This window comes from Cavia porcellus, unplaced genomic scaffold, assembly GCF_034190915.1.
Source record: "Cavia porcellus strain 051 isolate PalLab524CR breed Dunkin Hartley unplaced genomic scaffold, mCavPor4.1 scaffold_8, whole genome shotgun sequence".
NCBI lineage: Eukaryota > Metazoa > Chordata > Mammalia > Rodentia > Caviidae > Cavia > Cavia porcellus.
This window is the reverse complement of record NW_026947491.1, coordinates 39,626,478-39,644,816: the sequence shown is the minus strand read 5'-3', so window position 1 is coordinate 39,644,816 and position 18,339 is coordinate 39,626,478. Positions and strand designations below refer to the sequence as shown.

Genomic DNA, 18,339 nt, shown 5'->3' with positions numbered 1-18,339 from the left:
TTTCTCTTTCCTGAGACAAAATACCTGACACTGAAAGTTAAAGGAACAAAGGTTGGGTCAGTTTGTAGAGGTTTCAGTTCATAGTCAGCTGGCTCCGCAGCAGCATGGCATGGCAGAAAGATAACACAGAGGAGAAACAGTTCCTGGTAAAGCAAGCCAGGAAGAAGGCAGATGACACTATGGCAGCAAGAAACAAATGACAACAAGTGGCAATGGCAGCTTATTTCTGCCCCTTAAGGGCAGGTAACATTCACACCCATAACTATGCCAAATAAACCAGTAGACTAATTCAGTAATCACACATCCTTAATCCAGCAGCACACATTCTAGATCTAGCAACCTCTGAAGAAGCCCTGCTTATGACTGCATGAGGTTTTTGAGGGGACATCTAGATACAAGCCACAACACATGGGAAAATAAAAAAGAGAGAGAGAAAATCTTGAAGGAAATCAGAAGAAAAAGATACGTTACATATGGAGGAACAAAATATTAAAATTACATCAGAGATTAAAATGACTTTTCATTAGAAATGATCATAGTAACATCTTTGAAGTGCTAAAATAAAATGTTAATGCTGAATTCTATGCCAAATGAAAATACCTTTCAAAATGAAAGAAAAATATACTTTTCATACAAACCAAATCTGAGAGAATTTGTTACCAGTAGACCGGCCCACAAGAAATATTAAGAAAAGAGTGTGAAGGTATGGACAACTATTTTGAAGAAAACAAGAGACACTATGGTAGCCACTGTTCATTTCCTGCTTTTTCTGAAATCCTGTGTTATTTGCATTGTTGTACTTTGTTCTGCTTTGTTCTATTTTGCTTTGTTTTATTCTCTTTAAAATAAAAATTAAAAAATATTAAGGAAAGTTATTTAGGAGATAGGAATACAATATCACACAGATATCTATATCCCTATAGAGATCTTTGACAATTGCTAACATGAAGATAAGTATAAAAGCTTTTTTCTTTTGATCATATTATTAGACAATGCATAGTCTAAAATACCCGGATCCATGTATAATAGATTTTGAGCATATGGAAAATACAATGATATAATGATCCACAAAAATGAGAGGGAAGAATTTAATATACTTTTAAAGGTATTAGTCTACAAGCAAAGTGACAATACTATTTAAACTGTGTGCTGAGAGTTTCATCCCATGGTGCAGCTTCCGTGGATCGCTCTGAGCCTGGTAGGACCCCGCCCAGCATCCAGCATCACTGGAGGGCCCCCAGGAAATTCCCCCGAGCAGCAGCACCCAAGTAGGCCAGAGCCGCCTGCACGCCACCTTGTGAGCCAAAAGCATGAGCAATGATCTCCATCCAGTCTTACAGTCTCAGAACCTGGTAGCTGGAAGGCACCTGGTAAGGCCTGTTTGATGACCTCCACTCAACTGGGGAAACTTCCTACAGTAAGGAATATTCTCAACCCAAGAAATGACTGAGGCCTTGCCTTCAGCTTCCCTAAGGGTATATAAGAAAATGACAACATGAAAGAGCAAAATGCAATCTCAAACCTCCAGTCCATCCCAAGCAAGCCTAAGAGACATGGACATAGAAGAAAATGTAAGCCATACACCTTAAATTCCTGAAATGATACCGACTGAAGTAAAGAAACAACTCCAGGAAGCTATAAAAAAAAAAACTCAGAGATCAGGAATAATCTTCCAAATAAAAGAAGAAATGATAAATGTAATGAAAGAAATGCTTAAGACACAGTTAAAAAATTAGAGGGACACTGCAAAAAGATAGCAACCTTGAATGAACAATGTAAGAAACAAACAATGCATGAAACAGATTCAAAGAGATATCCAGGAAATCAAAAAAAAAATCAAAAGTTGGCAAAACCACCTCAATGAAAGTGAAGATAGACTTTCAGACCTCAAAGACAAGATTGCTGCTAGTGAACAGGAAAGCGAAGATCTTTAAAAATAAGGAATCAGGAAACAACAATTCAACAGCTGCAAGATGGTGCAAAGAAAAACAAGATAAGATTGATAGGTATGAAGAAAAAAAGTGACAACACAAATGACATCAAAAGACAATTTACAGAAGTGATAGCCAAATATTTCACAAAAATATAAATGAAAACTAACATACACATAAATGAAGAATGTTGAACTCCAAATAGCCATAACCAAAATATAATTACACACAGACATATAATAATTAACATCCCAAAAATGCAACATAAGAACAAAATATTAAAAGATGTTAGAAAAAAAGAGAAAGATCACCTATAAAGGAAAATATATCAGAATTACTGCAGATTTCTCAATACAAACAATAAAGTCAAGAAGAGCATGGAGTGAAGTATTTCAGATCCTAAAAGATAACAACTTTTAACGCACATTCATGTACCTTGCAAAACTATCCTTCAAAACTGATGGAGAAATAAGATACTTCCATGACAAAGGACAGCTGAAGAACTTCATGACCACCAAACCAACCCTGCAAAGAATACTGGAAGACATTTTAGATAGACATAGGAAAAGACCACTAAGTAAGGCAAACATTTAAACAGACTGGAAAGGTAATAAACCAACAGCAGAAAGGTAACATGACCAAAAAAAGAAAAAACTCCAACATATATCATTTATAAGCATTAATATAAATGGCATCAATTCATGAATTAAAAGAAACAGACTGGCAGAATTGATCAAGTAACATCCAACCATATACAGTATACAGGAAACCCATCTAACGCAAAAAGAAACTCATAGACTGAAAGTCAAAGGATGAAAAACGATACTTCGTGCAATGGGAACCTCCCCACAAAGCAGAGGTAGCTATTGTGTTTGCAGACAATGTGAATTTCAAACCAAGAATGATCAAAAAAGATAAAGAAGGTCGGAGGAGAAAAAAAATGGCGGCTTGCTAGGGGATTGGGCGGAGAGTCTCTCCGGAGAAATCGTATTAGAAGCTAGAATATGACAACATGGAGAGGGCCAGACAAATGGATAACAATTCTTATTAACCAAGACAGTGCAGCTGGAGGATTTAAAGTCGTGCTGAGTCGTGTGAAGGCTGATGATGGGAGGCTGCAAATCCCGCGCCTTTAAATCAACAAACTGACCCGTGGACCCAACAGGAAAAGCTGTGTTGGCTTTTCGTGACTGCTGGAAACTGAGACCTGGGACCCCGAGAAGAGCCAGGACTGCCCCGCTGCACCAGAGGAGATCGTGAAAGGCTCTGGAGCTCCGAAGCTGAACGCTGTGCAGATTTCTGACCGTTCCACGCTGTGCCGGGAGCGCATGCTGTGCAGATTTCTGACTGTTCCGCACTGTGCGGGGAGCGCAGGAAAGGTGGGTAGCATGGTGTGTGGTGGACCGCAGAGGAGGACCTGTGCCGAACCCTGGTGAGTACTGGGGACCCCACGGCTGCTGGGGTTGGCCAGAGAACATCTTGGAACTGGGCAGTGCCTGCCACCACGGGGACATCAATAACACAGAGAGTCTGGTGGCAGACATCTTAGAGTTGGGCAGAACCTACAGCTCGGTGACATCACCGAGTCCCCCTATAGGGAGGTCTGGTGGAAGACATCCTGAAATTGGGCAGAGCCTGAGTGCGTGCTGGCTTCAGCGTCATACAGAGAACTAGTGGGAGACATCTTGGATTTGGGCAGATCTTCTGTTCTGGTGCTCCTGTCACAGAGAGGTCTGGAAGAGAACAGCTGGGATTTGGGCAGAACCCTGTGCCATAGTGACATTAGTCAGCTGCTTCTGGTACAAAGAGAACTGGCAGGAGCTACTGGGGCTAAACCAAGCCCCTTCTTGGGGCCCAATAAGCAGATACAAAATAGTCACAACTCAGTGACATTCAGAAAGTACAGCCTAATTTATGGATTGACTGGCACAGAGGCTGGAGACTAGCCTGTACCGCCCCTGCATCCCAGCCTACCCCAGATAACAGCAAATTGGGGAGGACAGCAAAAACTCAAGTCAGCACGCTTCTGAAAGGTCTTAAGCAATTTGGAGAGGGCCAGAGACCCCAAGGACACTCCAGTCTGAAAGAAACCAGAAACAGGACAAGAGATAAAAATTAAAAAAAATCTCCAGCTGCCCAACATGAGAAAATAAGCCCAGGAGAAGTAAACACTGAAGAGAATAAGCACAGTAACCATCCATTGCTTGACACAGCATCAGCTGAAATTAAAAAATACCTTCATGATCTCATAGATGAATTTAAAGCTGTACTCCTGATCCAAGTGAGGCAAGATATAAAGAGATTAATTAAAGAAATGACAAGCCCCACCCAAGAGAACACAGATGGAAGAACTGAGGAAATCAGAAAAGAAAGAGAAACTTCTGAAGAAGAATTTAAACATAACTTAGAATACATGAAACAGATCCAAAGAGAATACCAGGAAACTAAAAACTCCATTGAACACTGGAAAAATGCCTTGACAGAAACTAAAGACAACCTTCTGAAACTTGAAGAGAGATTTATGGCATATGATCGTGAAAGAAAAAGCCTCTTAAAAATAACAAGGAACCAGAAAGAAACAATTCAAAAACTAGAAGATGACAAAAGGATACATAACTTAAGAATAAAGAATGTGAGTGAGGAAGCAGGAGCAACCAAAAATGAAATACAAAAAATATTCACAGACATATTAAAGCAAAAATTCCCATGTATAGCAAAAAGAAATGATATCCAGATAAAAGAGGCATACAGAACACCAGCTACCTACAACCAAAACAGATCTATGCCTAGACATATAATAATCAAGATTCCAGAAATCCACCAAAAGAACAGAATATTAAAAGCAGCCAGAGAAAAGATGCAGATTACCTACAATGGGAAAATTATCAAAATAACAGCAGACTTATCAACACAAACTCTTAAGTCAAGAAGGGAGTGGGGAGAAATATTTCAAGTCCTGAAAGAAAATAATATGCAACCAAAGCTCATATACCAGTCAAAACTCTCTCTCAAAATTAATGGAGAAATAAGATACTTCCAAGACAAGGAGGAACTGTGGGAGTTTGTGGCCACCAATCCAACCCTACAGAGAGTGCTGAAGGACGTTACAGAGAAAGAGAGGAAGGGATGCCAGGATTCCAGCAACAGTGGCAGAGAGGCCTCAGTGAATGGGGCAGACAAGGGAATGAGGGAATAAGGTGGACAAATTATAGCAGAAAAGTGGAGTAGCAGGCATGAGGCAGAGATGGTAAGCTATAGTCTTTAGTATAGACAGCTCTGAAACATTATTTAAAAAAGGCAGAGGTCATTGTTAATGGTATATAAGAATTTAAAAGACACAGTAGTCCTAGTGCCATATTTAGATTGAATTTAATTTGTTCTGGTCTGTCCACTCATGTCAGATTTGAGAGCACAGACATCTTGACCCAAAAATAGCAGGTTATACCATGGTAACTATCCTTACTTTCCTATTAACTTAAACTGAAATCCTGTATTACTTACATTGTCTTACTATGACTGATCTTAATTGAATCTGAATAATAAGACTATGGGTTGGCCTTGGCTGATTTTATTTGAATTTGGTATGCTTATTAGTATCAACCCTAAAAGTAGAGGCAACTACTCTGAGCATGACAAGATGTAAAGGATATCCATACTGGTATTAACTAGTAACAGCTCTCAAATCCTACAATGCTGTCAAAGTTAAGTTTTTATAAAAATAGGTGATACTATGTTTAACTATAATAAGCCAGTGTTGTGGACAAATCTATTGAAAATAACAAGAGAAAACATAGTAACTACGGAAGATCATCTATATTGTAGTCTTACATGTCTTATCCACTGCATAGGAAATTGTTTTGCTGTCTTGCTATGACTTGGTTTTCCCTATAATACAGAGAGGATAGATATATAGGTAGAAATTCACACATGGGTTTTTAAAAAAATTATTTATGGGAACAGATTATATAATGCAAGATGTAATGAACAGATACTCTGAGGAAGAGATGCTAAGAAACCTGAGGCTAATTTTGTAGCATTGATATAAATTCTAGCCATACTATTGTTCGCTGATTAGAATGACATTGGACTGGTTTCTTGAGTTCAATTTTAGCATATGTAGAGATGGGGACAACTATCACAAAGAGAATGAGAGATGCGATGGTAGTTATTATTGTCTTCCCTAATTTGGAACTTGAGGACCTAAAAAGCCTTCATCATCCTGTAATGATTTGATTAGTTCTATAATATGCAATAAGTATATAAAGTGGGTGAAGATAGAGACAACTATTTGTAAGAAACTAGAGGCAGTTAGATAGACAGTGAAGATCTCCAGTGGACTTGCTTTGAAATCTGTATTTATTTAAATTGTCTTTTTAAATGTTTTGTTCTGTTTTGATATGTTTAATCTTATCCTCTTTGAGATGTAAAACAAATGTGTAGGACTGATAACCATATTACTGAGCTTTTGTTCAATCATAGAGCAGAACGGTTTGTAGTGTCACTTTTTGAATGTCATTCTAAATACTTTAATTCTATAACCTGAACAGCTATTTCTAAGATGACAATGTGTAATTTATCAACCGGCAATTTCTTACCATTTGTTTTTCTGTAATTTTGTATTATTTCTACCCCTTTTTTATCTCCGTGTATTTTTTTGTTTCCTTTTCTTTAAATAAATAAAAAAAGATAAAAAAGGTCACTACATACTAGTTAGGGAAAACTTCAAGAGTAAGAAATAACAATCTTAAATATGTATGCACCTAAATTGGGAGCACCCAGCTATACAAAACAAATATTAGCAAAAACGAAAGATCAAACAATAATATAATCATAATGGGAGACCTTAACAGCCCATTGACACAAAGAGACAAATCAATTGGACAGAAAATCAGCAAAGAAATAACAGAACTAAATCACACCTGTGAACAAATTTACTTATTGGACGCACATAGAGTGTCTCACTCAACAACATCTGAGTATACATTCTTCTCAGCAGCACATGGGACATTCTCTAAAATAGACCATATACTATCCCACAGAACATGCTTAAATAAATGCAAAAGAATTGACATTATCCCATGTATGTTATCAGATCATAGTGCCATGAAACTAGAAAATAATGACAAAAGTAACTGCAAAAACCCCTCAGACATATAGAAATTGAACAATGCACTACTGAGCAATCAGTGGGTCACAGAAGAAATTAAACAATATCTACAAGCAAATGAAAATACAAATACAACTTACTGGATCCTGTGGGATGCAATGAAAGCATTCCTCGAGGAAAATTTATTGCAGGGAATTCCCATATGAGGAAAACAGAACAAACACAAATAAATAACCTTATGCTACACCACAAACATTTAGAAAAAGAAAAGTAAGTCAAGCTCAAAGCCAAAAGAAGGGAAGAAATTATAAAAATCAGAGCAAAAATTAGTGCAAAAGAGACTAAGAAAACAATACAAACAATCAGTGAATAAAAGAATTGGTTGTTTGAAAGAATAAATAAAATTGATAAGCCCCTAGCCAACCTTACTTTAAAAAGGAAAGAAAAAACTCAAATTCACACAATGAGGAATGAAAAGGGTGAAATCCTGTGGAAATACAGAAGATCATCGATACCTACTTTGAAAATCTTTACTATCATAGGTTTGATAACACAGAAGAAATGGACAGATTTCTAGAAACATATGAATTACCAATCAAGAAGATGTAAAACTACTGTATAACCTAATTTAAGTTAATGAAATTGAAAATGTAATTAAAACCTTACCAACAAAGAAAAGCCCAGGTCCAGATGGATTCACTGTGGAATTATACAAGAAATACAGCAAGGACTTAATGCTGGCATTCCTCAAACTACTCAATGAAATTGAAAGGGAAGCACTTCTCCCTAATCCATTCCTGGAAGCAAGTATTACTCTAATAACAAAACCAGAGACATATAATAGACATATAATAATCAAGACCCAACCAAAAAAGAGAACTACAGGCCAATCTCCCTCATGAACATACATGCAAAAATTCACAATAAAATACTGGCAAATAGAGTTCATAAAATCATCAAGAAGATTATATACTACTTCCAAATGGGATTCATCCCAGGAATGCAGGGTTGGTTCAACATATACATATCAATAAATGTAATCCACCATATCAATAGAGCCAAAAATGAGAGCCACATGATCATTGGTATACAGGCATAAAAATCTTTTGATAAGATCCAACACTCATTGATAATAAGAAACCTAAAGAAAATCAAATAGAGTGTCCTTACCTCTGTATGACAAACCATCTATGACAAACCAACAGCCAGCATCATATTAAGTGGCCAAAAACTGAAAGCTTTTACTTTAAAATCATGAACAAGACAAAGATGTCCATTATCACCACTCCTATTCAATACAGTGCTGGAAATACTAAGCAGAGCAATTAAACAAGAGAGAGAAATATAAAAGAAGTTAAATTATTATTATTTGCAGATGATATGATATTCTACATGGAAGACCCCCAACAGTCCATTGAAAAGACTCCTAGGAATAATAACTAAATTTTAATGTAGCTGGATACAAAGTCAATACTCAGAAATCAACAGCATTCCTACACACAAACAACAAACTCAATGATAGAGAAATAAGAGAAGCCACATCCTTCACAATAGCATCCAAAAAATGAAATATTTATGAATCAATCTAACAAAAGAAGTAAAAGATCTATTCAGAGAAAATTATAATAATCTGAAAAAATAAATTGAAAAGGATCTCATAAAATAGAAAGACATTCTTTGTTCATGAATAGGAAGAACAAACATTGTGAAAGTGGCCACTCTTCCAAAATTGTTATACAGATTTAATGCAATCCCAAATAAAATACCATGAGCATACCTCACAGATCTAGAGAAAGCACTCCTAAAATTCATCTGGAGTCAGAAGAGACGTAGGATAGCAAAGGCAGTTCTGGGCAATAAAGGCAAGGCAGGAGGCATCACAATCCCTGACTTCAAGTTATACCACAAAGGCATTGTAATAAAATCAGCATGGTACAGGAATAGAAACAGACCTAACAATCAATGGAATAGATTAGAAGATGCAATTACAACTACAAACACACCCAGCCACCCATCTTTGACAAAGAGACCAAACACATTCCCTGGAATAAAGATAGCCTCTTTAATAAGTGGTGCCGGAAAAACTGGCTTTCCATACAACAAAAACTAAAATTAGACCCGTAACTATCACCATGTGCTAAATTAAAATCAAAATAGATCAAAGATCTAAATATTAAGACAGAAACACTAAATTTTCTGAAAGACAGAGTAGGTAGAACCCCTGAAGACATAGGGGTAGGCAGAGAATTCATGAGCAAAAAATCAATGTGCATGAAAAATACTTCCCAGAATCAATAACTGGAATCTCATCTTATTAAAAAGTTTTTGCATGTCAAAAAATTTTTTGCAGAGCAAAAAGGAAACACATGAATTTTGAAAAAATCTTAGTCAACTGTCCCTCAGACAAAGGGCTTCTGTCTAGGACATATAAAGAATTTCAAAAAAAATCAAACCCCCAAAATTCAAAGACCCAGTCAAAAAATGGGCATCTGAGATGAATAACAGTTCTCACATAAAGAAATATGAATGACAAATAAATACATGAAAAAATGTTCAGCATCACTGATCACTAGAGAAATGCAAATTACAACACTGAGATTCTATCTGCAGAAACAATGGCCAGGATAAAGAAAACTACCAACAACAAATGCTGGAGGGGTTGTGGGGATAAAGGAACTCTTCTGCACTGTTGGTGGGAGTGTAGACTGGCACACTGTGGAGGTCCATCTGGAAGTTCCTCACAAACCTGGGATTGGAAATCCCATTTGACCCAGCTATTCCACTTCTGGGCATATTCCCAGAAGAACTGAAAACATCATATCACAGTGATACATGTACACCCATGTTTATAGCAGTACCATTTGTAATAGCCAGATCTTGGAAACAATCTAAATGCCCATCAACTGAGGAATGGATAAAAAAAGATACGGTACTTTTAAACAATGGATCAGCTATAAAGAATGATCACATTGAGTTTGTTATAGGTAAATGGGTACAACTTGAGACCGTACACATAAGTGAAATAAATCAAACTCATACGTGTAAATACTGTATCATCTTCCTAGTGTAATAAATGGTAAGAGTACATAAGATACAAAATCCTCAACAAATACTATGAAAGGGTAAGAATCTGCTCAAAGGGAAAAAAATAATATCTCAGGGGAAAAGAGAAAAAAAATCTAAATTTATGTAAACACACTTAAGATAGCTAAGATGATTGTGCTACAAATTCTATTAGTTTTTGGAACAAAATAGTTAACATTCGTAGGATTGGAGCAGTTTTGCATGTTTGTGTCTGGTGATCTGAGGAACTCTTGAAGATCACTATGTAAAATAACAATGTTATGTACATTCCTACCACCTTGTTTTTAAGGCCTATATTGTTATTGTTTTGGGTTCCTTGCTATTGTTATTTATTTGTCTTTTTTTCCTTGTTTTTCTAGTAACTCATTTTCTTTTGTTTTGTTTTGTTTTTCCCTCTAATGCAGAAAGGATAGATGTACATGTGGAAGCTTATACATGCCTAGAACTTCTCCTAATCAGTTTATGAGAACTGATTGTATTATACATCATGATATGAACAGGTACTCTGAAGAAAAAGAGACATTATGGTATCCATTGATGATTTCCTATCATCACACTGTGAAATCTAGTAATGCTTTTATTCTTTGTTTAGAGTGGCTTAAATCTATTTTATATCATTTAATTTCAATATACTTGAAAGTATGGACAGCTATTTTGAAGAGAATAAGAGACATTACGGTAGCCATTGTTGATTTTCCTATTGTCTGGTTTGAAGGCTGTAATGCCTTCATTATTATCTATGAATGTAGTGTCCAAAATGTAAAATCTCATTCAGGACAAATAATTGATTTATTCAACAGAAGTTAGAAAGAGAGGGAACAAAAGATAGGTAAGCAACAGTACAGATAAAAAAAGATTCTGAGAACTGCAACTATGAATCATACAACGTAAGATAATTAGGAAATATGGACATTGATTAGATACTTGAAGCTATTAAGGGATTTTAAAATAGTTTTAAGTCTGTAATAGCATTGTGATGCCTTTAGGGTTTCTTATCATTCAGAAATATATTGAAGTCATGTGGGTGAAATAATATGGTGATTGGCATTTTATTCAAAATAATTTAGAAGGGATAAGTGAGTGTAGTGAGGGCAGGGATCGTAAAGTCCAGCTTTGTGCCCTGCCTGGGCCACACTGAGAGAAGAAATTGCTTTAAGCCACATATAAAATATATGATATATTTAATGTATACAAATAGCAAAGCTTTGTATTTATTATAATATTTCTAGTATTAAGAATGTATATGTAATAACAATTTCCAAACAAAAACTTTGATATATTTTTGTAATCCCTATAACACAGGTAGTAAAAATTTACTTTGAAATTACAAAATTATTTTACTAAATAACACATTGTCAACTTTAATAATTAAATATGAAAATATACATGATTACTTAAAAACAATAAATGTCTGTTTTGGCAGGCATTACATATATACAGAGATTAAAATACCATTATTAGTAACTGCCTCATCTTACATACCAAGTTGAACAATTGGATATAATGTTTCATACAAGACAGCTTCTGTCAGACTGACTATGTTGTAAGTAGGAGAGGAGGAGTTTCCATGACACTACATCCTCTCCCACAGAGCGTTCCATTATTCCTACGTGGTCTATGCTCAAGCACGATGAAGTCAAATCATGAAAATTATCACTAAAAGTCATATGGTAAGGTTAAAAGTTTACAGACTTATGGAACTGCGTTATTGCCTGTCCAGTTGCATGCAGCCAGTGGGCTTCAGGTTGGACATGCCTAAATAAGTGAAACACAATTGTGTTTACCACTGTTGAAGTCAAAAGCCATGAACATGGAAATTCATATACTGTTCTATTTTTAAATATTTGGGGCTGGGGATTTAGCTCAGCAGCATAAATGCCTGCCTAACAAGTGCGAGATCATGAGTTTGATCCCCAGTACCAATAAATAAATAAATAAATAAATATTTGATCATTGCTATTAAAATATTTTAAAATACTGGTTAGTCACTTAATAATGATCTCCAGTCCCACACATGTTTTTTGCAAGTGACAAGTTTTCATACTTTTTATTTTTATATTTTTTAGTTCTAATTTTTTAAATTTATTGGTACAGTTTAAATATACATAACCATACGGATCATAGGGAATTCATACCTAAGTATGATATATTTATTCCTCTTTCTTTTATTTCTTCTCGTCATTTCAACCCTTCTTCCACTCCTATTTACAAATATTTGTTTCCAATTTTTACTTCCTTTACATTTTTTCTTTTTCCTTCTTCTCTTTCCCCATCCCAACTCCCTAGTTCCTCTTTCTTTTTGAATAACTTCTTCCTACTTCACAGTTTCTATTTTTTCATTTTGGTCTTTGTTTATTTTTTCAGGTTCTCACACCAAAAAAGCTGTGCAATACTTACACATGTGTGTCCCATTTGTTTCACTTCCAAGTATTGCCTCAAGGAGCATCCATTTCCTTGAAAATGTCTCAAATTTATCCTTCTTTGTAGCTGAGTAATATTCCATTGTATAAAAAAGACATGTATCTTTATTCATTCCTCAGTTTATAGGCATTTGGGTTGTTTCCATCATTTACACATTGAGCTGCTCTAAACATGTCTGCACATATATTTCTGTGGTATAAGGTTTGTAATTCTTCCAGGAAGATACCCAAAAGGGAAATAGTTGGGTCAAATGGTACCTCTAACCCTAGCTTTTTAAGGAATCGCTACACTGATTTTCACAGTGGTTGCACCAGTTTACACTCCCACCAGCAATAAAAAAGGAATTTTTTTCTCCACAACCCCACCAGCATTGTTATTGGTTGATATCTTGATCATAGCTATTCTTCTGGAGTTAGGTGAAATCTTAGTGTTGTTTTAACTTACATCTCTCAAAGGTCCAGTGATGTTGAATGTTTTCCCAATTATTTCTTTGCCATTTGTTTTTCATATGCTGAACACAGTGTAGCTCTCATACTTCCTGGGAGGAAGATGGCAGAGAATGAATAAAGGCAACAGTCAGAATACAAAATCTGAGGTGAAGTGGACCCCTCTCTCTAGAGAAGAGTAAAGAAACTGATCAAAGGCAGTTTTTTTCTTATCTGATTGAGCAAACCTAGAGGGTTTAAACTGGGGGGCAGAGGGACTGTTGTTCCATCATCTTTTTTCTGCTTGGGACTTAGTTTTAAAATAGTGCTTCAAAGAATCCCAGCTAGCCCCACAAGTCCCAGAGGTTCTGAACTCCACCCAGCAAGGAGCAGCTCCAGGTGCCATACTCCAGAGATGCATCCCAGCTAAGCCACGTGATCCAGAGGCTCTGAACTCCCCCCGGATAGGCACAAGGCCCCCATGCCATAAAACAGGGTTGTATCCTTGCTAGCCACCTGCATCTCAGAGGTTCTGAACTCCACCCAGCCAGACACAAGGCCCTGACACCACACTCTGGGGGTGCATTCCTGCTGGTTGCATGGAGGATCCTAGCTCTGCCCAGCCCAGCTTCCCAGTGCAATCCATTGCGGGAATGCCCACTCAGCCTCACAGGTCACAAAGATATTAAGCTCTTCCCAGCCTAGAGCCCCAAAGCCATCCATCAGAGAGTGATCAGCCTAGCCAATGAGTCCTGAAGACTATGAACTCTTCACATTGCAGTGCAAGATTTCTGTTCCACAGTTTGGGAATGCATCTCTGCTAGCCTTATGGGTATTGGAGGATTGAAGTTCTGCCCAGTGCAGCATTCCAGTACAAACAATTGGGAGGGTGCCTAGCCAGCTGCACAGGTCCCAGAGGAAAATGACCAAATGAAAGCACAAGGTGCAGTCTCAGTCCTCCAACTCACTGAAAACAAACCAAGGAGACATTCAAATAGAAGACACTAGAAATCATACAACTGAACATTCTGAAATGATAGCAACTGAAGTAAAGAAACAATATCATGAAGCTATAGAGAAAATCAGATCAGAAATAATTTTCCACGTAAAAAAGAATGACAAATATTATGAAACAAATGTTGAGTATATCTAAAGATCTACTTTTTAAAAACTAGAGGAACATAAGAAAATGGTGGAAACCTTAAGTGAACAATATAAGACAGAATTAGAATGCATGAAACAGATTCAAGGGATATTCAGGAGATTAAAAATTCCATTGAAAGTGGGCAGAGTTGCTTGAACAGAGTTGAAGACAGACTCAAACTTTGAAGACAGGATTGAAGCCTTTGATTGCAAAGTAGAATATCTCTTAAAAATATTAAGGAAACAGGAAACAACACTTCAACAGCTGAAAGATGATGCAAAGAGAAACAATATAAGACTGATACTGTCATGAAAAGGCAGGGGTCAGCACAAATGACATAAGGAGACTATTTACAGAAATAATAGCAGAAAAATTTCCAAACATGGTGAAAGAATCTGATATGTAGGTAAGTGAGGCGTATAGAACCGCAATTAGACATAACTAAAATGTCTTAACACACATATAATAATTAGGATCTCAGAAATTTAGCATAAGAACAGAATACTAAAAGCTGTCAGAGAAAACAAACAGATCACCGATGAAGGAAAGCATGTCAGAATCACAGCAGACTTCTCAACACAAATCTTCAAGTCAAAAAGAGCTTGGAGTGAAGTATTTCAAATCCTGAAAAAAAACAACTTCCAACACAGATTGATGTAACCTGAAAAACCATCTTTGAAAACTGATGGATAAATAAGATACTTCTGTGATGAAGAACAAATGAAGAAATTCATGACCACCAAACCAACACTAGAAAGAGTACTGAAAGATACACTAAAAAGAGATAAACACAACTGCATTTCCAAGAACAACAGCAGAAAGAAATCACTAAGCATGGCAAAAATTGAACAGAAAAAGTGGAAACCAACAGCAGAAAGATAACATGATAGGAATAGTCAGTATACATCAGATATATCCATCAATGTAAATGGTCTCAACTCACCAATAAAAAGAAACAGACTGACAAAGTGGATTAAGAAAATAAATTCAACAATATGCAGTGTACAAGAAACACATTGAACTCAAAAGGAAATTCATAACTACAAGTCAAAGGATGGAAAACAATACTGCATATGATAGGAACACAGAAAAAAGCAGTGATAGGTATTCTGTTTACAGACAATGTGAACGTCAAACCAAGAATGATCCAAAGAGATAAAGAAGGTCACTAGATACTTGTTAAGAGAAAACTTCAAGAGGAAGAAATTACAATCATAAATATATATGCACCAAATATGGGAGCACACAACTATGTAAGACAAATATTAATAAACATGAAAAATCAAATAAGCAATAATACAGTTATAACAGGGGATCTTAACACCCCAGTTTCACAAAGACACAGATCAATCAAACAAAAAATCAGCAAAGAAATAACAGGATTAAGTCAAACTTGCGAACAAATGAATATAGTAGATGTGCACTGAGTGTCCCACCCAACATCAGAATACACATTCTTCTCAGCTGCATATGGGACATTCTCTAAAATAGATCACATACTAGTCCACAGAATTTGTTTTACAAATGCAAAGGAGTTAAAATACTCTCATCATATTACCAGACCATAATGCAATAAAATTGGAAATTAATGACAAAAACTCCCACAAGAATCTCATAAACATGTGGAAATTAAATAACAGTATCCTAAACAACCAATAGGTCACAGAAGAAATTAAACAATATCCACAATTGAATGAAAGTGGAAATACAATTTACCAGACCTGTGGGACACAATGAAAGCAGTCCTCAGAGGAAAATTTATAGCATTAAATTCCCACATGAGGAAAATGAAACCAACACAAATATACAACGTAATGCTGCACCTCATCTTCTAGAATAAGAGCAAGCCAGGCCCAAAGCCCCCAAAAAGGAGGAAATTATAGAAATTAGAGCAGAAATTAATGCAACTGAAACTAAACAATACAAAGAATTAATGAATCAAAAAGTTGTTTCTTTGAAAGTATAAATAAAATTGGTAAGCCCCTAGCCAACCTTATTTTAAAAAAGAAAGAAGTCAAACTCATGCAATAAGAAATGAAAATGGTAAAATCACTACAGACCCCTGAAAATACAGGAAGATCATCAACACCTTTGAAAACTTTTCCTCTTAGGATTGGAAACACAGAAGAAATGAACATACTCCTAGACACATATGAATTGGCAAAGCTAGACCATGAAGAAATAAAAATTCTGAATAACCCAATTTCAATTAATAAAACTGAAAATGTAATTAAGCACTTGCCAACAACAGCAACAACAACAACAAAAAAACTCAATTCCTGATACATTCACTGCTGAATTCCACAAGAAATTTAGAAATGAGTTAATGCCAATACTCCCCCAAACTCTTTAATAAAATTGAAAGGGAAGCAATTCTCCCTAATTCATTCTGGGAGGCAAATATTACTCTGACACCAAAATCAAAGTAAGACCCATACAAAAAAGAAAATTACAGACCAATCTCCTAGTCAGCATAGATGCTAAAATCCTCAATAAAATAGTAGCAAACAAAATACAGCAAATAGTTAAGGAGATTATACACCATGACCAAGTGGGATTCATCCCAGGAATACAGGAGTGGTTCAACGTGTGAAAATCAGTAAGTATAATACACCATATCAACAGAGCCACAGAGAAAAATCACATGATAATCTCAATAGTTGCACAAACAGTTTTTGATAAAGCCCAAAATTCATTCATGATAAAACTTTGGAGAAAACAAGAATGAATGGTCTTTACCTCAATCTGATAAAACTCATTTATGATAAACAGCCAAAACCATAATAAATGGATAAAACCAAAAAGCTTTTACTCTGAAATCAGGAACAAGACAAGAATATCCATTAGCACCACTACTTTTCTTTTATCAAATTTTTTTATTTTAAAAAGATTAAGACAAGAGAGGACAGAACAAAGCAGATCAGAACAGAACAATGTAAGCAGCGCAGTACTTCACCACAAGACAACATGATAGTAACAGAAGCTACCATGTCTCTTTCTTTGAAATAGTTGAACCCACCTTCACATATAATAGTATCAAACATAACAAAATAGTATAAAACAATTCAAGAGAATGAAAGTATTACAGAACCAAATAACCGAAAATGAACAATGGCTACTATATTATCTCGTTTTCCATTAAAAATTTCTTTACACTATCACACATAATAAAATCCAATAAGATACAACATGATAAACCAATGGAAATAGAAGGACAAAAGAATGGTAGGACTTCAAATCAAGATGATATTAAATCAGCAATGGGTATTTTACATTGTCTTGTTTTCTTCAAAATAACTGTTTGTACCATCACACGTAATAAAGTCAAACAAAACAGAATAAAATCATTCCAACTAATGAATGAAAACATTATAAGGCTTCAAAACAATACAATGGGGAATAACAAATACCATAAAATCTTATATTCTCTTATCATTTCTTACACTTAGGGAAACTATATGGTATTTATCCATGTGAGTTTGATTTATTTTGCTTATGATATGGTTTCAAGTTGCATCGTTTATTTATAAATATCTCACTGTGAATATTTCTTATAGCTGAGTCGTACTCCATTGCATAAAAATACCACAACTTTTTTATCCACTTCTCAGTTGATGGACACTTAGATTGCTTCCAAGATCTAGCAATTACAAATTGTGCTGCTATAAACATGGGTGCACATACATCACCGTGGTATGATATTTTCAGTTCTTCTGGGAATATGCCTAGAAGTGGAATAGCTGGAACAAATGGGGCTTCCAATCCCAGCTTAATGAGGAATCTCCAAACTGACCTCCACAGTCTTTGCACCAGTCTACACTCCCACCAACAGTGTAGAAGAGCTCCATTTTCCCCACAGCTTCCCCAGCATTTGTTGTTGGTAGTTTTCTTGATCCAGGCGATTCTTTCTGGAGTGAGATGGAATCTCAGTGTTTTTTTAATTTGCATTTCTCTAATGACTACTGATGATGAACATTTTTTCATGTATTTATTTGCCATTTGTATTTCTTCATCTGAGAACTGTGTTTTCCTATCAGATGCCCGTTTTTGGATTGGGTCTTTGAATTTAGAGGGTCTGATTTTTTAAAATTCTTTATATGTTTTATACAGAAGTCTTTTGTCTGAGGGAAATTTCACTAAGATTTTTTTCCTAGTTTTTGGGTTTTCTTTTCACTATGCTGGAGATTTCTTTTGATATGCAGAAACTCTTTAATAAGATCTGGTACC

The 18,339-nt window shown here is 35.7% G+C and overlaps 1 protein-coding gene across 1 annotated transcript in view; it reads left to right on the top strand.

Moving 5' to 3' along the window:
* The first annotated feature begins 1,165 nt into the window (after nt 1-1,165).
* Nucleotides 1,166-18,339, top strand: part of LOC100722568 (olfactory receptor 10AD1-like) — a 49,576-nt gene continuing 32,402 nt past the window's right edge. Inside the window, exons 1-2 of the mRNA XM_003476075.2 lie at nt 1,166-1,297; nt 3,227-3,363. Of these exons, the coding sequence (XP_003476123.2) occupies nt 1,166-1,297; nt 3,227-3,363 (269 nt within the window). The remainder of the gene's footprint in view (nt 1,298-3,226; nt 3,364-18,339) is intronic.